The 23,539-nt window shown below is 33.3% G+C and overlaps 1 protein-coding gene across 2 annotated transcripts; it reads right to left on the bottom strand.

Annotated features, from left to right (window-relative positions):
• Window positions 1-1,053: 1,053 nt before the first annotated feature.
• On the bottom strand, window positions 1,054-12,278 carry LOC145583378 (putative UDP-N-acetylglucosamine--peptide N-acetylglucosaminyltransferase SEC). Of its 2 annotated transcripts, none has more exons than XM_081640619.1 (28): window positions 11,726-12,278; window positions 10,443-10,588; window positions 10,233-10,331; window positions 10,045-10,095; window positions 9,736-9,852; window positions 9,589-9,645; window positions 9,095-9,214; window positions 8,908-8,970; window positions 8,709-8,787; window positions 7,582-7,691; window positions 7,419-7,472; window positions 7,262-7,329; window positions 7,025-7,127; window positions 6,690-6,892; window positions 6,477-6,573; window positions 6,072-6,143; window positions 5,875-5,951; window positions 5,656-5,772; window positions 5,490-5,574; window positions 5,235-5,402; window positions 4,113-4,223; window positions 3,948-4,034; window positions 3,734-3,861; window positions 3,511-3,593; window positions 3,315-3,420; window positions 3,073-3,219; window positions 2,381-2,501; window positions 1,054-1,568 (listed from the first exon to the last, which is right to left on the bottom strand). In XM_081640619.1, exons 1-28 carry the CDS (start codon window positions 12,015-12,017, stop codon window positions 1,455-1,457), a joined length of 3,075 nt encoding a protein of 1,024 aa, XP_081496745.1. In that variant the 5' UTR covers window positions 12,018-12,278; the 3' UTR covers window positions 1,054-1,454. The 2 variants fall into 2 exon arrangements, with proteins under 2 accessions (XP_081496745.1, XP_081496746.1); XM_081640620.1 differs by having other exon boundaries at window positions 7,025-7,071; window positions 7,281-7,329.
• Window positions 12,279-23,539: the final 11,261 nt, after the last annotated feature.

The raw sequence follows: 23,539 nt of genomic DNA, 5'->3' as shown, positions 1-23,539 counted from the left end.
ACCGGCTAGGAAGAGGCACCAGTGCACCACCAATACTTGAAACGATTTTTGGGGTCCGTCAAAAAAAAAACATGGTATTTGTATTATTTTACCAAAATATATATAATTTGTACAACAGATTATGAGTTAGTTTATCACTTGATAGCTTGGTCGTTAACATGTCATTATTTACCCCAAGTTTTCTAAAATGTAAAAAATAAGTATCTTCAAACCTTCCTGTAAACCAAATTTTAAACGAATGTCAAGTTCTACTCACTGATAAGTTCGGCAAGTAAATTTGAGTTGTTCCAAGTTAGTCTCTTAAAGTAACCACGATTTTACAGGTCCAGGAAAGATATCGAGCAGCAAACACGAAGAACTTTGTTTAAATATTGAATTAGTGAGAATCTTCCCTTTCAAGTGCAAATCTTCCCCTCCTACTATATTTCCTTGGGAAAATAACTGTTAATTTTTTTACCATCAAAACTTTTTTTTTTTTTTTAATCGGATTTACCATCAAAAGTTGATTGTATAGTTTAACTTTTTGTTTATATTATCCCATTTTTTGAGTTTAGAATAACCATTTACCAGTCCAAAATTAGTATGGATAAGAATAAGATTACTACCTGCCTTCCTTGTGCGCGCAGCTTCGCCATAGTTGACGTCATTCTGAATGCTAAAGCTTTCTGCCTCTAACTACCGGTCTACCACCCTCAAACATTCAGACACTAGGACTGCCGAAAATTAACACCCCAGCTTCCTATTTTCAGAGACTTATTTTATTGCCTTTCTAGGAAAATATTATCATAGCCACCCAAGTGTTTGCCTTTACATGGCAATATCACACCCCTAAACTTCCAACATCCAGAAATTTTCTCCTTCCCCCTACTATATTATAACTTCCATCAATCCATCATATGCAGCATCTAAACCCAACCACGTACAGCAGCTGCATGACGGTGACCCATCAAGAAAATATAATAAGTTCAAGGGTGATCACCACGAATCTCAGTGAGAGCATCTCATACAGCTATAAGATTAGCATATGTTAACTAATTTCTTATTGACACCCTATTCAACCTGAATGATGAATTAGCCGTTCAATATTATATATGTCAGCATGGACCACCTTGTTGAATCAACATCAGCGTTATTCTTCGTTGAATGTCACAACAACACCATTATTGTTCCTCGAGAGGAAAGACCAAAGAAAGAAATATCAGTGGAAAAAAGAGATGGAGAGGAGCAATGCACTCCAAAAAAAAAATTAAGCAGATCTTTTCCCCCTTCTCCAATCATCCCGTAAGTGCAAAGCAACAATTACCTGAGTTTCAAGGCCTGACAGCTCCAGCACTTAAATACCTATAACACAATATAATCTCCATAACAAATCATTCTACCTTAACTTAGGCTCTTCAGGATATCTACAATGTTGTTATCTTGCATTGTGTTGTTATCTTGCATTGTATTTCATACTATCTGTCATAAGGGCATTCTAAATCATTCTCAGTCACTTTGAATGGCTGAGGATGCTGGCCAGCACAGTATAAATTCCACATCTTGAAGTAGGCTCGCTCAAGGTTTCTCACCTGCATTCAATATGAGCTCAGAATCAGCAAGCAGCTGCAAAGTTTACAACAGAAAAAATAGCAACTAAAGCAAATGAGAAAGCCATCAACTTCATCATATGCACATCTGTGCCTCTTTAAAGCAGGCTAAAAGTAGCGTGCCAAATTTAATATAGCTCATCATGATTTGATTTGAAACCTAAACTTGGAAATACTTTTCGAAAAATATAGTCAAATTTCATTCGTAAGAGATACTGTGGGTTCATCATATTATTCATATGACCCATGAAGAGAATTCATGGAAAGTTATCATTCAAAAGAAAGATTCATTCTTGATTAAAAGGCTCACTACAACTTCTAAAATAGGTTAAAAGGTGTGGTATACACCTCGTGAGATATTAATGCATAGGTGATACCTAGAAAGAGAAGTAACAAAAACGCATGGTTAAGATCAAGGTAGATGATAAGTAAATATAAATACAGAAAAGCATAGAAAGGCCTTCCCATACATAATATATATAGGCAAGTAGTAAAAATGAATTTAAATTCAAAAAATATTATATAATATGATTAGCCCTTGGGATAATTAGGGTATTGAATAATAACTGCCATCATATCTCCTGAATGATATATGATTTTTCAGTTAAGTAACTAACATGCATAACTAGCTCTTTAACCAATCCTGTCACATTTAAATGGCTTTGTCCAGTTCCCCATCCCCTTTAAAATATTAGCAATAAACAATGCAACAATATTAGGTTCATTTATTAATTAGCAAGAGCTAAGGGTAACAGATGTTACAGATCAATTAAAGAAGGCAGACATGTACTCACCCAGCGAGCAGTGTCAAAGAGAGGACAAGTCAAGCGAGCAGCCTTCAATCTATTGGTAAGATCCTGAAGCTTTGGTCTATTTAATGCCAAAGACACCGCCTTTTCTTCATATTCTCTCAGGCTTTCATATACAACAATCAGCAAACATAAAAAGGAATCAGCGATGGAGCATTTTTCATGCACACACAAAATACCACATGAAAGCATGACGATGACCAGCAAAACATAAGCAAACAACAAAAAAGTGGGCAATGCACACAAACTATGTGCCCCATACACATAAAAAATGCAACTAAAAGGAGCTACGGTGGATTCAACTTCAAGTATTACACTGCCTAAAATCTATCCTCCAATACAGAAGTGTGATTCAACAGAGGTGCATCATACAATTTGACAATACGGCCCACGTGAATTAATAAACCAGCCAGATGATTATAAGGGCATAACCACAAGAGGATTCAACAGAGGATCCAGGAAAATCATATGCAACATCATAACTACCTACAAGATAATGCTCTAACTTTAACCTTACATACTACACAACTTCAACATACACAATGCATGAGATCAGACCAGTTATCCATACTAAACACAATCCAAAGCCACTCGATCCAGATTGGACTACGAGGAAACACATTTGGTGGATGAAAAAAACCATGGAGTACCAAGCATGCAGTTGGCTAAATTGCTACCTGTAAACCACCATCTCGTCTCCAACACCAGTCGCCAAACACAGTGAACCAGCAACCCTGCTAGCCATCTTCTCTAAGGGAAGCGTCAACATTGGCAAACCAGCCCAGAGAACATCTGTGCCAGTTGTGTGCCCATTGCATAATGGCCTACCTCAACAGAAGTCAAAGAATCAATAAAAAGGTAACTAGCAGACAGATACAAACATAATTAAGGCATAAAATGTCTAAGCCCAAGTGCTTACGTGTCAAGACAAAGATCTGCCAAAGAACTGCGTCTAATATGTTCTCCCTTCATGGCAACATCAGTAAATATTATTTGGTCTGGTTGCACACCCCTTGCAGCAGCATCTGAAGACGTTACAATTCAAGATAGCATTAAAACAATCACATGAAAATTACAATCAGGCAATCGGCAAATTTTAGAAAACAAGAGCTTACATGCACGAAGCCTAGTCTCGCCTGCAGCTGGAAACCTCAGAAGCCAGAGAGCACTGTTTGGAACACGCTTAAGAATATTGCACCTGAGCAGAAGGGGAGAAACATGATTGATTTAATATCAGTTTGGCTTATCATGAACATGAAATACTGTCACAGTAACTGAAATGCACAAGAGAATTAAAAGTGTGCACTCGCAAGCTTCAAACTAGAACCCATAATATACCAAGTGTCAAAAATGTCACGATCTATCTTGTACAGCTGATTAAAGCATCCAAAGATGAACTTATCCTCAGGCAGCCCATAATCAGACCGTTTAGGTTTGGTGCTGGGATCCAATACGTCACGATTTTTCTGAAACCAAATTTATCACCACACATTAATAAAAATCCCATAAGGAAAATAAGTGGAAGCTTACAAGTTTAAGTCAAGAAGAACACCTGTTTATAATCATTAACAAAGTAGCAATTGGGAACATGAACTAGCTTCTCCGAGTAAAGGTGTGACAAATGACTAGGAGAAACAAACTGCAACAAAAATTTATTGGTTATGGTAAAAGATTTTAGTTCAAACAGTCATTGAAAGATAAGAACTTCACTTCGCACCTCATCTGTCACCAGATATTGTATGTAAGAAGCACCCATGGTTCCAGGGAATCCCATGTATGAAACCTGTACAGGAGCAGGTTGCATAGCAAATATTTCATTCCTTGCACCCTGCAAAATTATAAAGCAAGTTAATAACAGATATTCTGGTTATTGGATAAACATGACAACACAACTCAAAAGTGACTTCAAAGTTCCAACAATACGAAAGCTCATATTCCCAGTTGCTATTACGAACACGCTTAAGTGTTGATGCCATTATCACAGATATCAACATCTAGTCACAAACACACATTTAAAGGCAATTTCTTAACATAATTTCGTTTCAATCTTTATTTCTATAGAGAAAAATTAAAACATTTAAATGCAGTATGGGATATGAAAACACATTAATAATTAATCCTACTTCAATTTTGGCAATGACCAGAGTTTGAGAAGACATGAAGCAGATATAGCCAATAACAAAGCTGAACAATAAAGTGTTAAAGCAAATATGTGCACCTAGGAAAGCAAAAAGATTCATGCCCAAGTGAATCTAGGTCATTTCTCTTGCTCTAATGATGGAGCCACTTGTATAAAGTATAATAACATTCCTAACTTATGCACTGAAAATGCAAGTGAAATTATATTGGCCAAGGGAACCTAAAATTCAGAATCAATCAAATTAAAGCCAAAGCGATTAACACACATTCATTATTTGTAATCAAAGTAACTTAAAAGTAAACAAAAGCCCAGGAGTAGACCCTACAGCCCTAGCATCAAAAGTGCCTCAAGTCCCCCCTTAAAGGAGTCACCCCATGAGCCATGTGACTGAGTGAATTTCTGTCACCACTGCCATTAACAAAAGAAGAATTCAAATTTTAACTAATCACTCGGAAACTTCCAAATATTGCACCTAATTATAAGCAGCAGTGAGGCCAAAGGGAAAAAAAAAGTCCAAGTGAAATGTCAAAAACAGAAGACAAATAAACTACAGAACAAAGGAGGACTAGAAAGGACAAAAAAAGTTCCAACCTATATAAGCAACATAAAAAGTACTGAACAGATTATCTTTAGCCACACAAATAAGTAACCTATAGCAATCCATTATCCATAAGCATCAAAGTCAACAAAGCATCATACCTTCGTATACCCATTAAGGTTAACAAGGATCTGAATATTGTCCGCATTAATTAATTTAGCTATCGCATCAGATGACAAAGATGAGACATCAACAAAGTGCTCAGCTTCTGACTGTGTGCGCAGCCTCCACTCAGAACCATCACTTGGACTCAAGGCATAACAGAAGACCTGCCAGGATAGCAACAAACTTTCAATCACAGCAAAGATCGTATCCTTATACATGACATGAAATAAAAGAACTCAAATAAAGTATACCTCGACATTTTCTCTGTTGTGCATACCAAAGACAGAACCCATAAGATGTGACAAGGGATGATTACCAAAATCACTACTGACATATCTGCAATCCACACCATAATATGTCAGACAAGAAGTGAATTTAAAAGTAGATTAATAGTATGTTGAAGGGGTTTAAACATACCCAACCCTCAACCGCCTGCTCCCCTCATCAGTCTTTACAGGCAACGGAGCAGGACAACTGAAGGAAGGAAGTGAATATCGAGCAGCAACAAGAGAACAATGCTCTGCGTATTTACGACTGCAGCAAACAAAAAAAAGGGAAAAAAAAGGTTAGAACGCCAACAATGATTTAATTCTATGGGTACTAATACATCAGCATCTCCACAGAAGTGCTACTCACCTAATTTCAAGTGCGAGCAATGGATCCAGAGGGTAAGCAAAGGCATGAAAGGGTTGCACACTTGGAACAACAGACATCTGACAAGCAGATTAAAAAAAACATTTAACACAGAAACTCAAGTCTAGAAAGACATGAATGGAGAATAAAGAGATCCACTAAGATATATCCAGAAGGGCATTGCATAGAAGATTAAAAACCTGAATTTGCCGCCTTAGTATGCGCTCAACTTCAATGAGCCTGTTATCTAAACCCTCCCAGTCACATACACACTGCACAAAATAAGCAGTTAACAAAATAAAGTTACAAGCAAATTGAACAGCATAGTTTCAAGTAACAAATGTAGACACAGGCATGCCCTTTCAGAGATGAGTTGAATATGGAGAACATGCAATTACATATAAAGAAGACCATTTCTCATACATAACACAAAAGGCCTCAGATTCTAAGCCAAGACTGAACAATACAAATTACAATGAGCCTCGGAATCTAAGTCTAAATTCAATAATATACAATTACAGTAAGCTAGCAGACTTTATATAGATTAGTAGAATAAAGGGACCCAAATTGCCTACTTATGGAAAAATCATGTGTCTGCAGCTTACCTGTAATGTATGAAGGAGATTACATGTTGCCTCTGGGAAGTCAGGACGTAACAACAACGCATGCTTATAGCTTTTTATAGCTGCTTCCACATGGCCACTGTGGATAGAAAAAAAAAACGCTCGTTTACAAACATGAGCAAAACAAACAACAACAACAAAACCAAACAAACAAAAAGAAAAATCCCTGGCAGATAAAATAACACAATGCCTAACCTGTCTTTATAAGCTGAAGCCAAATTTGCATGAGCCTCTGCCAAACTAGGGCGAACTTCAATAGCACTTGTATAATCCTGGATAGCTTCATTAACTCTTCCAATTTCCTTATATGTATTTCCCCTGTTGAGGAGTGCATCAGCTGCCATCGGATCAATCCGAAGAACTTCTGTGTAGCAAGTCAGAGCATCCGCATAATTACCCTGGTGCAAAAAAAAAGCAGATAAGAAAAATAGTTTAACGACCAAAAACAAAATACATGTCCTCTAAGCATCAAACGATTTCACCATGAACTAAAAAGAAAAACCTTCAAGAAAGCAGAATGACAACAATACCTGCTGCTTATAAATTATTGCAAGGTTATTGTAAGGGGCAGATAATCCTGTGGTGATATTAAGGGTAGCCTTATAATACTGAGCAGCAGTACCAATTAAATTCCTGTAATATCCCCAATATTTAAGTATTAAGAAATAGATATTAGAAAGTGAAATCAACTTCATGGAAACTAAAGCATCAATTCCATAATGCAACACGAGAGGCAAGTAGCTAAGATGGAAGCTTAAGCAACTTACCACTCCAAATAGATGTTACCAAGATTAGTCAGCGCTTGTGGATGGCTAGGTTGCAGTGAGAGACATTGCTGCATACAGTAATCAATGCATTAGTTAAGACGTTAACAGAACAGAAAAACATAAGGCAATAGGTACAGGACACGTAATTAGCACATACACGATAGTACTGAACAGCATCCTCAACTCGGCCAGCATCTTTCAGTGCATTACCCTTGATCATCACAATGAAAAGAAGATTAGACACTTGAGGAGTTGCAAAGCAAACTGCAAGCAAACAATTGGGAAAAAACTACGAGAAAGAACAGAGCATAAAACCCAACCAAATTATTGTAAGCTTCCAAGAATCCAGGATCACGAGCAATGGCTCGTTCAAAGTGAGCAATTGCCATATCCATCTGTCCTTGCTCATAATATATACTACCAAGATTGCCTGGGAAGATCAAAGTTAGTGAGCAGAAAGTAATGAAACATTATAAAGCAAGTTCTTAAGGACTTAACACATGAAAGAATGTGATATCTTACCGGTTTCGCAGCTAGGCATTTATATAGATAACTCACACAAACATGGAATTCAAGAACGAGCATATAACACAACCAAAAAAAAAAAGTAACACAGCAACAATGAAAAACAATTGTGACACCAGGTTCAGGAACGAGCAACACGACTACACAGAAATACAATATTACAATTGCAGTAGCAAGCAAAGGATGAGTAGGACGAAGAGGCATCCCCCTGAAGAAAACTTTATAGTCCACCAGAAAGTAGCACCAGGTTTAGGAAATAAACAATAATCTTTGACAGATCAGTTGAGCCACAATAGGATAACATCAGAATCAGTGAAGTTATTCTTACAAATTAATCGATCACACACTTGCCAAAATCAAGTAATAACTTAGCATATGATAAATCTTAAAACAGCAACACCAACCATGGCTTGAGAATGAATTATAACGTTAGTAAAATCAAGAAGAACCAGACACCATATGTATTCAACTACCACAAAAGGCCTATCTAGCATAAGTTGAACTTGCCCTGACTCTACTCTTAAGCATTAAACATTAAAAGATTATTTGCCTAACCAAACGTTAGCAGAGGCTGCTTTAAAAAATAGACACAACACATAAGTTCAACAAGAACACAATAGCAAAAGAAACACAGACAAATTAGCACTAATAGTATTTTGAAGATGGAAAGCGATGCAAAGCGAAGCGTGGAGATGCAAAAGCATGTAGTAGCACTAATAGTATTTTGAAGATGGAAAGAGAAACATGGAGATGTAAAAGCATATAGTAGCAGACTAGCAGCCGGATAAAAAAAAAAATTAAAAATAAAGTGCTATACAAAACACATTCAGATGTTGTATTGCTATAATAACTGCATCACAATAGGGTCAGTTTGGTCACATCTACAGCTTAAAGCGCATCTGTAAAACATAGGTATCCTCACCATAAGCTATAGCATAGTCTGGTCGGATCTGCAGTGAATGTTGGTAACATAACATAGCTTCTTGGGGCATTCCCAGAGTCTGTAACAAGGACAGATGCGGTATTAGAAGGATGGCATGAACTTTTTTTTTTTTTTTTTCTTCTGGGAAGGCAGTGCAACTACTCCAAAAAACTACAGCGTATATTCTTGGACAGCTTACCTTGTAAACATTTCCTAAATTAAGATAGGCATCTACACATGTTGGCTTGTGTTTGATAGCTTCCTGATATACATATGAAGAAGAAAGGTCATAAAAAAAGTTTAAGCAGTAGATAATATAAGGAATTGTATAATTTAGATATATATTGTCTTTCTTCACACAAAATGAATAAAAACCATCTAAGTACCTTGTAGCACTGAACAGCGTTATTGTAATCTCCTGTCTCCGTAAAAAGCCCAGCAAGATTGGACCAAGCAACAGGAAGTTTAGGCTGGACACGAAGAGCCTCAACATAACAATTGTAAGCCTGCAGAGAAGATAGATTTTAAACAAGTCTGAAATATGGAAAGAAGATTTTGGGAGGCACAATAATTGACAAAAAGGATGGTAGAAGTGTAAAGGCATACAAAATGTACCAACAGCCATTCCTCCACCCCACACCCCCCTCCCCACCCCCCTCCAACCAAAAATAAAAAATTAATAAAAAAAAACAAACGTGAATGAGTTAAAACATATGGCATGAGACTATAGAATTTAGATAGTAAAACGTATCAATTTTACCAAAAAGACTATTGCAAGAGATACCATATCCACAGAAATAAAAGGACATAGTGAGCTGTTTATTCACACGTTAAATGAAAGACACAAGTCAAGACTCAGCGCTTCAGCTACTTTTCTCACCTCCTGGACCAGGCCTTGGGCTTTCATCAAATTACCCAGCGTACAACGAGCATCAACCTTCAAAAACAGACAAACTGTCAATAACAAGCCACTAGCAATCCAGTCCACATAAATTCATGAACATGATCCAAAATTCCAAATAATTACCAGATTAGGATTCAATGCAAGGGCCTGTCGGCAGCATTGCGAGGCTTCTGTAACCCGTCCTTTCCGCATATAAGCATTGGCTAAATTGGACCATGCATCAGCAAAATTGGGTCGAAGCTGTGACATACAAAATACAATAAACAACTAATAAGACAAGGATGTGAACACAGCATTTGCAGGTTAGCAAACCATTACAAGAAAACAGCAAATGAATAAAATAAAACAGTATACAAAAGTAGTTGGCAGCCAAAAAGTGACATAAATCAAAATCAGTACACACTATTGACATATTCAGGCTCATAGAGGTACCTCAATAGCAATCAAGTAATAGCGGATAGCTACATCAATATTTCCTTTCTCCTGCAAACAGGTAGAGAAGAGATTAAAAGGACTTACCACCAGCTTAGTTTATACATTTTTCTGAACTTTTCATAAAACAGCGCAAGTCTGATTATAGAGCCAACATATTCAAATAAATTAGAAGGTCTGCAAAGTACCTTCAATGCATTTGCCATGTTACCATAACACTCTGCAAAATGAGGATCAATTCGAAGAGCTTCTTCATTTTTTGCGATGCATGTATCGAAATCATGCAGCTAAAACAAGTACAGGAACAAACAGTGAGCTAATAGATTACAAGTATCCAAACACAACAAAATGCCAAGCAAAATGAATCATATTCCACACCAAAAAAATCAACATAAGACCTGATAATAAATAGCACCCAACAGCAAAAGATTATCGGTACGGCGAGGGTTTCTCTCGAACAAATTATTGCTGAAATCAAGTGCTTGCTTGTAGTTCCCAGATTTGTACTTTTGATGGGCAAGATTCAGCAACAGATTGTCATCAACTACAAAAATGAGCGATAAACATCATTTTACAACAGCTTGCTATGCACATAGAATATAACATACTACTTGTATATTGCAATCAACCAATAAGATGAACATTAGCTGAACAAAAAAATTTCCAAATTAACAAGTACAATTACAAATATACCCTAGAACTACAACAACTAAGACAGAAAAAGTACATGATAATACCAAAGATAAGTTTTTGGCCCCGACTTCAGGAAATTTAACAAACAATGTCTACCATCTCCTCTTTTCAGATTAATGTTGATTAGTGATACAGTGAAAACTGAATAAATAATATGGAAGGACACTTAATTGTCCCTTTTCTAATCTTTTGTCAATTACAGTTAACATTGTAGTAATACAACAAAAGGTTTCTCTTTAAAGGAGCATAAAACATATACCATCATCAGTGCTCTGTCCCAATAACTGCAACAAAGAAGTATGTTTTGCAAAAGTCTAGATATGCATCATTGCAGCGGAGAACAAAAAATCGGAGCACATTTACCACAAACTATATAATTCAAGAGGCGCAGATGTAAACAATTCCGAGCATATATCTAGTCCATAGTATCCTCCACAAAAAACACATACTATGGCCATCAATAATCGGAGTATTAACCAGCACAGAATTACCCCGTCGATAGCTGCTTAAGAATCATCCAGTTCATAGTATCCTCCATCTTTTACTAAGTCGATAGCTTCTTAAGAATCATCCAGATAAAACCATACAAAATTCACTACGAACTACCAGAATCCTCTAAAATTTTATGCAATTTTCAGTAAGACTATAAAACATAAGGTTTTCCCCAATTACTCATCACTCGTTGGGAAAAACAAAAACAAAATAACTGCCAGAAAAATAATCGGCTTAGAAGCTCAAAGAATATTGTTTTTTAATCGGAAAATTTTAAATTAATTGACTTAGAAGTTCAAAGAATATTGTTTTTTTAATCAGAAGTTTTCAAATTAACATCCTAACATAACTGATCTCTTCACAAACCCTAGCAACTAGCAAAAAATTGAAACTCAACAATTCAACTTATCCAATAGTAAAATTAACATTTGAATTACCGAAAATAATGCAAAATTAAAGAAATTATTGTCAAACTTAATCGCAAAAATTAACACACCTTGTCGAGGATCCAAAGCCTGCGACTGCGAAGACTTAACCGTCGACGTCGAAGACAACGGCAACTGCAGCTGCTGCTGCGGCTGATGCTCAGAATGAAAAACAAAAGAATCATTACGATCGAGCGAAAACGGAACCCTAGAAACCTGCAATTGTCGCTGAAACTGCTGTAAATGCTGTAAATTCTGCAAATTCTGCGAATTCTGCTGTAATTGCTGTGAATTATGCTGCTGTGATTGCAAATTCTGCTGCTGAAACTGCTGTTGATCGTTCTGCAACAGTAACATCTCCATTTTCAGCCGAATTTCTCTCTCTTGGAACGCTTGAAATGCTTGGAGTTCGTTAGTTTCTCTCTCTAAAAATGGAAAAGGGTTAATTAAGAGGAGTGAAGAGAAGAGTGGTGAAGGAGGAGAGAGAAAATAATGGCGCAACAATGGCGGATTTGTTGATCAATTTACGCGGAAAACCTCTCGCATTCTGACGAAAGAAAAGAAAAGAGAAGAAGAATCCTCAATTGTTGAGAATACTTTTCTCAGATTTTGATGTTGCCAAATATATCCAGTTTTTTATTTTTTTTTTGGCAATATCAGGTTTTTATTTTATTTTTTTTTAAAAAAAAAAAAAAAAAATTGGTATAGGATAAACTATTGTATGATACGATTATTACGGGCTTGTTCTCTTTAGCTTATTTTCAGTTCAATTCAATTCCTAATTTCCTTCTCTGATACGGTTATACTACGGGCCTATTTTCTTCAGCTTATTTTCAGTTTGGTTCAGTTCAGTTTGGTTCAGTTCAGTTCAGTTCCCAATTTCCTTCTCTCATAAAATATTTAGTTCAGCTCCAATCAATTCAGTTTAGTTCAGCTCCAACCAGTTCAGTTCAATTTAGTAAATCAGAACAAGCCCTACCTCCATTTTTTTAGTTAACACGTTTTAAGTTTAGCACTGTTCACTCACCCTCATTTGACCATATTTTGTACTTTATAGATAATGAAAAATATAGTTATGTGGAATCTTGTTAGATTCATCACCATATATAATTTCAAAATATCAATTTTTTATAATATTTATTTATCGATAATCAAAGATATAAATTATTGAAATTATGCATTGACAAACGTGACAACTAAAAAGAAACGGAGGAAGTAAATGATCAGGCTACAAATGAGCATTTACGAGCATTATTTCATACTTTCGTGAATTGTTGACACTATTAGTACTTTATATAATATATTGATGATAGATGATGATATAAACCTATTTTTATTGAAGGTAATGTTCAATTTCTATTTCTAAATATCTTGAAAAATAGAAATTGTTTTTTTTTTTTAAAAAAAAAAGGATATTAAATGGTTAACTTAAAGAGATAATTCTTATTTTTCACCACTTTACATTACTCAAGTTAGAAAGATTTTTTGCTTCAAAAAAAAAAGTTAGAAAAATTTTCATTTTATTTGTTATGTGCTCAATAGTAGATAGATTTTATATACTAGTATAAGAAATTCTTTTAATTCAAATTAAAGTGTATGCCCATGGTAAATGTTTAAAAATCTTATTAACACTACATACGAAATGTATCATATATATTCGATCATGAGTACCACCAGATTTAACCAACTTAACTACTATGTATATCATTTTTTAAAATTAAATATCGCAGTGTGTATATATGACTACAACTCTAGAATTATAAATAAACCTCTAATACACATTTTTTTTTTTTTTTGAAGAAACCTCTAATCTAATCTAATATATATATATATATATATATATATATATATATATATATATATATATATATATATATATATATATATATATATATATATATATATATATATATATATATATATATATATATATATATATATATATATATATATATATATATATATATATATAAGGGAGTTTTTTTCCCGAGTTTTTAGAGAGCCACGTAGGATTTAATTTTTTCAGCGCGCCATGTAGGATAATAAATTTTAGTGGTAGCCAATTAAATACGAGATTATTAATTTCTTTTAGAATTAAATAATTTAAATGACACGTAAGCAAAATTGACGAATAAGATTTCTCAGTTTAAATTAATTAAATATAAAAATATTATCTTTTGATATTAGGAATTTTATCGAAATATATAACAAATTTTAGCACATAAATATATATATATATAAAATTATTTTTAAAAATTCAAATAAACTATGTATCGCACGGGCTTCGTCTGGTACACTTAATACTCCGATATAGAAATATACGACAATATTATATATTGATCAATGTTATGTTTGGTGATTTCAGATGCAACATCATTTTCGTAAATTAAGAAAACCACATGGAATGCAATTAAAACCCAAAACAAAAGAGAATTCGAGAGGTTTGAATTAATTCAATAATTAAAGGAGGGTATTATGATAATTTGAAGTGGACAAGACTCGCAAGATAAGTAGCAGAATCTGGGACAGTCTATGATTTTATTTCTATTTGTTTTTTGTTTTTTGTTTTTGCCTTTACAAGAAATGAAAAAAAAAAATAAAAAAAGGCTTGTATTTTACGGTAAGTGGTTAGGTTTAGTTTTAGGTGCACTTTGTCAAAGAATGGGGTTTGATAAATTTGTCGGGGAATCAACCTTCACCACATGTTTGAAATGTGTGCTTTGTGAGTTTTGTCAAGCAATGAGAAAAAGAAGACACATAAAGTTGAAGTAATACCACCAATAGACCACGTATTCACAATATGATATGACTATATTTAGTACTTGTTTAATTTATCTTATTTTTGCTTATTTGAATTTATTTTATCTGATTTGATTTGATTGTTAAATTTGACCAAACTTTAACCTTAAGTGTACGCTAAAGTCGCTAATCTATAAGAAAAAAATATCTAATTTGAATAAAGAAACCCAGGCCACATGACCCAGTCAAAAGGTGACACATGTCACTCCATGATAGGTCTTAAAGGAACCAATTAGCAGCTGACACGTGACATTCCCTTATCATTAGGGAAATGGCGACCTTTAAAAACCCAAATCCCGAAGCGCCGTAAAAGTGGCGCAGCCCAATTACCTAGGTTAATAACCTAGGACAAGGGCACTGACTCCCATTGCCCTATAAATAAGGACATTTACCCCATTTTGGGGGCACATTTATGGAGTACATCAAACACAAGTCTCTTACAACATAGAATTCACCTAACCTTGGGATTTGAGAAGATTTACTTTACTTTCCGCATTTTACTCAATTTCGATATTTACTAACTTATTCGTTGGAGGCGGAACTCCAAACACCCGGAGCTTCCATTTGCTTGCCGGTACAGGCGAAGAGCATCTAGTCTTAGTGAAGTAACTCTCTCGTAGGACATCTCGCAAAAAACCCCAAAGCAATATCAAGTGAAGTCTTATTAGATTCGTAATAACGTGTATTTTATTAATAAGCAATTTTCATAATTTTTTCATTATGAAATTCAAGATATTTAGCGATAACACATAAAACGTTATTGTTTCTAAAATAAGTTGAATGTAATTTATTGAACAATTACTTAGAGATTACATTATTCTAGGGGAGAATCTATACTATACATTAAAAGGCATTTCTAATCAAGGATACACGCCACGTGTCACCCCTTTCTTCCACCAAGAAGATGCCACGTCATCAAGGAAAATTGGTACATGTCAATTAAAAAAACGTTTATGTCAAGAATTGAACTCAGGTCCCTTAGAAAATAAAGAAGAGGCCATACCATCGTTTATAATATTTAATTGTATTTTTCTGGAATTTAATTTCAAAAGTTTTAAATTATTAACTAGTTAGTGACCCAGGCGATGCCCCAGGTTTTTTGTTTCTTTGTTGTTTGCAGATATTGTGATATTTCATGCTTATAGTTTTTTTAAAATATTGCTCCATATTCCACAAAGTTAGTTAATCAGTTGTTGTGTGTGACTATTTTATTTAATTCCACTATGTTGTCTTGCTAGAATTTTGTACGTATAATTTGCAAGTTTTTCATTTTTAAATAGCATGTATATTGAAAATTAATTTGCAATAATAAAATCCCGTAAATGCATAAGTAATAGTTAGAGTAATTAACAATACCGTACTTGATTACTACTTTTTACATTCAACAGGTGACAGGCTAAAGTCGTAATCACCCAATCAAAAATAATACCTAAATCCACTAACTATGTAGATAGGGAAGAAGGGTCGAACCACAGGGAAACGAGTAAATTTATTCCTAATTAATCAATATAATCTAAATTATCAAGTAACCAAATTGTTATTGTAAAAGGGAACTAAACTACTAAGAGTAAAAGTGGAAAGGAATAAAAGTAGGAGGAAAATCAATGAAATAAAAGCCTAGGGCATAGGTTCACCAATAAACAATATTCCAGGGTGAAACATAACAATCAATCATCAATGCATCAATTAATCAGATCATAAAGGGGTTTCGCTACGTATTACAATCACAGAATTAATTTACCGGTATTAAATCTCATCTCTCGAATCTTGACCTAACCATTTATAAATTAGTCTGCCTATTGAAACTAAGCCTAAACATCAATTCTCATCTCTCGAATCTCGAATCAATATTGCTAAACTTATACGAATTAAATCTGGCCAAATCTAATCGCATAGCATTAAATCAATCAATAGGAAATTAATCAAGCATTGACAATTAACAATAATAAATTACCCCTTCATATTATTTATGGATCCCCATAACCCTAGAAAGAAAACTACTCACGCATAATTAAATATAAACTAAACAAAGCAATTAAACAAGTCATGATGAAAGAGAGAGAATAAATAACTAAGATTAAAGGAGAAAGAATCGTTACCAAAGTTGAAGGAAACAAGAGATGGAATTAAACAAAGAGTTATAGAGAGAGAAAATAATACTAGAGTTTAAGAGGAGAGAGAGAGAAAAGTTAGAGAGAGAAAGAGAGAGACAGAGTAAGGGAAGGGAGAAAAGAATACTAAACTCGCTTAACAAAAGCGTATATAAACTAAGCTCGAAAATCCTAAGTTAAAACTACTTAAACGACGCCTAAACTTCTCCTCAGAAACACGCGCCCGATCAGGCCCGCCTTTTTCTTCACCCACTCGTTCTGGGCATCCGCCCAATCGGGCTAAAGCTTGCCCGATCGGGCCCGGCTTTATGCTAGACTTGGACTGGGCTTCATTCTTGGCCCAATTCGAATCTCCACTTCGAGTCTTGAATACTCGATGTCCAAATGCAATCGGTTATGCCTTCAAATGCTCGTAGTTGTACCGCAATAATCCCGGGAAAAAGCTCCAAAGATGCAATTTTCTACAAAACTCAACCAAAACTACGAAAACACTAGAAAACACCAATTAGTAATAAAAGTGGCTCTAAAGAGCCAAAAACACTACTAATTATGACCAAGGGATGGGGGTAAAATACTATATAAAATGGACATATCAGTAGGATGTACTATTTATCAAGTAAATTATTTATAGACTCTATTTATGTCTCATTTTTTTCATTTTGTGATGCATCTTCGTTATTTGTTGGGAGTTGTTTTTCTTCTGCATCTACTCCTTGCAGAAGGTTCTTTCCAGAGTTGAGAAGCTTCGTTTGTTTAGTTTCCCTGTACAAATTTATATGATGATATCAGTGCTTTGGGTTATTTTTTGTTGGGGAAAAGAGGATTTGGGGGTAGGGGTATCAATATATGCTTAATCTGTGGTTCTTTTTATTTTCCGTTCATTGTCCTTTGATTTAGTTGATGTGTGTCACTTGCATTTGGGGAACTTGTGTTGTGCAACATATGCAGATCTTCTTGTGTACCTTGGTTGTCGTTCTATTTTGATGTTTTCATCATGCCATGAATCTTTTGCAGCAAATATTTTGTTTCTAAGTTATAGTTTATGTCAAATGTCTTGTGACAGTTCAACTCCACTGTGTCACTTCTTGTGTTCGCTTTCACACGGAATACAAATTGTTTTCCGATGTATTCTTTTAGGAGACTCATAACTCTGTCCTCCCCGTTAGCCTGCAATTTGTTATTGTAGATTGTGATTTAAATGTGTTAAGTCCTAGGTATCCCAATGTGCATATTATTTGAATAATAGTATTAAATGAATGTAGTAGAATATTTTAATTGATTTTCCATTTCTTTTGTCTGGCCAATTTTTTTTTCTTTTGGTTTATTTTTTGTGGGTTTTGTGTTTACCTTATCGTAGAGGTTCACCATTTCTTCTACTTCAATTCCGACAATCTTCTCAACTTCTTGGCAGCTTTTACTCCCATCGTCTAATTCCACCTTCAATAAGTACATGTGTATGGGCTGTATTTGTAAATTGTTGTAATTGTAATTTTTTTCAAAAATAATTTCTTACCTTGGTTTTGGGTATTTCACTCATAGTTGACAAACCCTACAAAACCGATCGTCATGTATCTTTCGCTTGCAAGTGTCACATGATCATTGTCCAACAGTGCGAAGATCCATTATTATTCCCCTGCAAGTGAATATTCTTTTTTTTTTGGGTGTGTAGGTATTAATTGATTAGTTTGATCTAAAAATTTACAATAATGGTGTTTCTTGTGTTTTGTTTGAAGTTGTATAATGTATGGTGTTTTTTATATTTTTTGTATATCCTTTATAAAAAGGATACACAACTAAACCATTAAATCAAAATTTCACTTGCTTTAAAAAGTTGTAATCAATTTTTTCCTCTCATTGTTAGTCAACCATCATGGCAATGAAATTATTTTTATAAAATCCTTCTATAAAGTCCTCATAAACAACGTAGGTTGAGCTAGAATTATGTAGTTGTAACTTATGAGCTAGAATTATAAAGTCCTCAGAAACTGATTTAATAATAATAAATGTAATCACATACATGAAAGGGTGATAATTGAGCTAGAATTTCACTTGATCAAAAGTGACAATGAGAGATTAGCCAACTATACAGAGTAAACGGAGCTTTGTCCATAATACATAGACACCCAAAAGGAAATATATGCATTATTTTTTAAAAAATTGATTTGCATAATAAGAAGAAAGTACCTTAGGCTATTGGAATGAAGTGTCAAGTGTCAACCACTGAAATTAGCCTCAAACAACTCTGCAAATTCCAACATTAAAAAATGAAATTAACAGAACAAATGATGGTTTTGATCAAGTTTTCAAGTTAGGGTGGTTTTGGGATTAGTCTGAATAGGTTTTTCATTTGTATTATTAGTTTTACAGACTAAAAACACATTGTCCGTGCCTCATAAATTGACATTTAAGAAATTGACAACCCAAAAAAAAAAAAAGAAACTTTTAGGTGATTTTTTAATCACTCTAAGAAAATAGGTACTACCACAAATCAATAAAATGAGGATACTTTCAGAGCAAAACACCTTTGCTTGATCACTCGACCGCAATAAGTACAAATAAAATTTAATGAATTATGTAAACCTTTAGAACGTTGTGACAACTTTGCAGCATAATATGGTTAGTTTTATAGTGAAAGGTTGAGTGGTAGTACTAATGTCACACATATTAATTCAACCATTAATTCCACAAATTTAGCCAGAAAAATTTAACTGTTAACTATTATAATATGAGGCAATTCAATAGTTTAGTCTAATTTATTTTTTTTCGGCAATTCTAATTACTACTCTTTAAATGATTGAATACTTTTTGAGTCAAAAATTGATAATATTGTAGTCGAAATCTTCATAACGATTACTTATTCAACTAATTTATAATCATCTCAATTATTCTATTTAATAATATTGATTATACAATCAAGGCAATTAAATGATTTTATTTCACAATCAAGATCATTAAAACCCAAATTTCACTTAGGATACTTCTCAAAATCATAGATCGGTTACCTCTTTTTGAGGGGTTGCAAACCGTCAAGTGAAAACATTGACGGCGTCGGCAGCCGACGACCCATCCTCCACCATGATGGACATGGCCTTCCCGTCCTTTAGTATGCCGACCACCATTGTCGGAATTCGTGGTTCCTGATATTTGTTGGAGCTTTTTTGTGTAGAACCATGATGATTCCATATTGTTTTGATACCAAAATTAAAGATTTGAGACTTTGTTTGGGTTGTTTATGTTTCGTGAAAAACTATGACTATTCACTTTCAAAGGATTGATAAAGGAAGAAGACAACCTTTCTTTTTATTTATTCTTTTATAATTTTATATTTTTTAAGAAAGAAATGCATAAATATTGCTATTTGTCTGTGAAGTATTTGTTTAGAAAGAAATAACGTGCTCATGTATTACAATGACTTGAATGCATTTGAGGGATTTTATAATTTTTTTTAAAAAATATAGATATCAATTGCTATTTTAATAGGATGGATGAATAAAATAAATACTGCTATTTTAATAGGGTGAAAAGGTTTGATGATGTGGTAATTTTGCTGACTTGGTTTAATTAGAGGGGAAAATTGACACGTGGCGGATTGTAACTCCTTGCATTTGAGTTTTTAATTGTATTTTTCTGGAATTTAATTTCAAAAGTTTAAATTATTAATTTGGGTTGAAAATTATTTTAGTACAAATTATTTTATGAGCGTCCATTCTACAATTTATGCCCATAAACAAAGTCTAGTCCATTTCATTTAGTTAATTGGCCCATTATTTTATGAGGTCCAACATTCCTACTTACCCTACAACTCTCTCTCCTATAAATATCCCATTAATCCCAAAAAATTTTCCCACACAAAAGGTTAGTTTCTTTTTTTTTTCTCCTTTATTTTTATTTTTTTTTCTCCTTTATTCTTTTCTTTTTCTTCTTTTCTTTCTTTTTCCTTTCTTTCTTTTCCTCCTTCTTCCTCACGTGAAACCCCCTTATACCTCCAACTGCTGCCGCCACCTACCCCGCCGGACTTCGACTGCCGTCGCCACCTCCGACCGACGGCGACATACTGCCGACCCAGCAGTTGGCCCACGTGGCCCTCACCTCTTCCCCCTCCTTTTTATTTTTATTATTTTGGATAATTTTACATGTTATTGTTTGAGTTTTGATTTTATAGTATAAAGTTTATGTTTTTAGTATCAAAATTATATTTTGAAGGTATAAAGATTATAATTTCAGATTTATAATCATGTTTTAATTTTCAGATTTTATCAATTATAAACCTAGGGTTTTAATTTATTTAAATTGGGATTTTAGTGTTCTAGTGAGTAATTAAATTGGGGCTTTTGTTCCTATTGTATTTCTATTGATTAATTAAGCATAAAAACATGTTTTAAAGGAAGTTTTAAGGAGTTTTAATCTAATTTATATTGTTGGAAATTTGGTTAAGTATTAATTTATTGTTGTTGGTTGTTTTCTAGGAAGTGATTATTCCCTAGAAGACTTTTAAGTGATTAAAAGTGGCACAAAGGATTGTTTATGCGAATTACGTACATGTCTACTTCGTTGTAAGTAGTATCATGTTTAGGTACCAAAAGGAAAGAACTTAGTTTCATGTTTAGAGAACGCTTGGATGGAAATTGTTTGGTTATACATTTAATTAATTCACGTGCTTATGTTTATGAGACATGTTTTGGTGAATTGATTATGTTTGTATAGAATTATGGATGCAAGCATGTTGAATTATATTGGATTAATTGTTTGTATCTGTAACACCCCTAAATTACTCTCCAATAATAATAATACAAAACATGATTAAGAGAGTGGCTTAGGAGCATTACTGCCACGTGATAACGTAAGACTTTTAAAAACAGAGACTTGCAACGGAAGAAATACATCTTAGCTTTCATTAATTAATTGAAAATAGAAATAGTTTTTGAAGCATAAATCTAAATGGTACCCATACTAATTCATAATAGTGAACCTAGACTAAGTGATTTTGCCCTTCGTCCCCGATGCAACAGTTAGCTCACGTTGAGTCATCGCCATCACTTATCTACTCATCATAAATGATAAGTAGGGTCAAGCCAAAACAAAAGAGAAATACGCGTTAGCAAAATGCTAAGTACATATAAGTTCTAAACATGTAAATTAGTTTAATTGATTAACATTTTCTTTCGAAATATATAATTCTCATAAAACATGGTTATTCGAACTTTCCATAGGCAAGATTTCATATTTTGGAAATCATTCCAAAATTTATAATTTTCTAAAGTATTTTTCAATAAAGGTTGAATAATCAACCATTTCATAAACAATTTTCCAACCCTAAGTGTGCACACCCCTCAAGCTAGCAACTCATTTACATAATCTATACTTAAGGAAAGACTAGATCATACAAAGCTCATAGTCTTATCATTTATCTCCGCATAGTAGGAGTCAAGAAAAATACAATAAACATCTTTGATAAACTAATCTTCCAATTTCCATGTATGGGATGATTAAAATGATAACATTTCCTTTTTAAACAATTTGGTAAACAAAGTAAGTTTTCAAACAAGCTTATAAAGCATTTAAATATTTAAGATCAAACAATCGTTTTTATTGAAACACGCTTATAGAATTTACCATAAATATTTTAAATCATTGTTCAACATTCAACATAGTTCATCACATTCAAAACATAAAACACATTTGTATATAAATCACATAGTCAAAGATCTAGCCACGAATACGTACCTTGATCTTTGCACACAAGTATGAAACTCCTAATTACGAACTTGAAATTCCTCCTACAATAACCAATAACTCTTCATCAATAAACCCAAAGACATAGAATACAAACTCTAATCTAGTTGTGCAGGAACAACTTAAATATTACATCCTTTTTATAAAATTAATACTTACTTTATAAATTAATCTTTAGTAATAATCAATAATAATAATAATAATGTATAAGTAATGTATAAGTAAGAAGTAGTAGTAGACTAGTAGTAGTGCATAGGTAGTAGCATATAATCTAATATATATATATATAAAAAGGGGAGTTTTTCCCAGAAATTTTAGAGAGCCACGTAGGATTTTGTTATTAAAAAAAAATAGAGCGCCACATATTTATGTGTGCCACGTAGGATGAAATAAAAACAATAAAATGAAAAGTTAAAATTATCATATTAATCTAATGATTTATCTAAGTATTTCAAATAAAATATGTTAATCCTTTAAACATTTATTAATTCTATCCTACCATTATCTTTCTACGGTTCAAAGAACTATACAAAAAAAAAAAATAAAAAAAAATAAATAAATAAATAAAACAAAATGAAAAATTAAAATTATCATACTAATCTAATGATTTATCTAATTATTTCAGATAAAATATATTAATTCTTTTAACAAGTTTCACAGACTTTCAAAAAAATGATATTAAAAAAAAAACATAATTACAAAAAATCATAATATATGATTATTGTTATCCCAAATTCCAAAATCACGTAAAAAAATGTAATATGTATAAAAAAAATAATAAAAAAAATTATTCATATAGATAATAACTAAAGAAATGATAAAATTTTAAATTAACAAGATAAATTACCATGGCATATTCATGTGATTGGTGTCGTTAATAAAAACAACATTGATATGGATAACAATTAAAATGGATTTTATAAAGAATGATAAGATTTATGTAGAGAAGATATGATGTATTGTATTTCCTTATAAATAGGCCTTAATTTAATTCACAATACATAGAAAAATATTAATTGTTTCTTTTCATAGTCGGAGATCCCAAGATTCATGGCTACACAAAGTGAAATTTATAATACCTTCGAGGATGCAATATTTATAATACCTTCGAGGATGCAATGGTAAACAAAGATACAACTAAGGTTGGAGATGGAAAAAAATTAATCTTGTCACCGTCATTGATCGGAGGCACAAGAAATAAAGAAACGATATACTCTACACACTACATATTTAGGGCTGAAA

This window comes from Chenopodium album, chromosome 15 (assembly GCF_948465745.1).
Source record: "Chenopodium album chromosome 15, dcCheAlbu1.1, whole genome shotgun sequence".
Lineage (NCBI taxonomy): Eukaryota > Viridiplantae > Streptophyta > Magnoliopsida > Caryophyllales > Amaranthaceae > Chenopodium > Chenopodium album.
The sequence above is the reverse complement of the archived record's forward strand: the minus strand, read 5'-3'. Positions and strand labels throughout refer to the sequence as shown.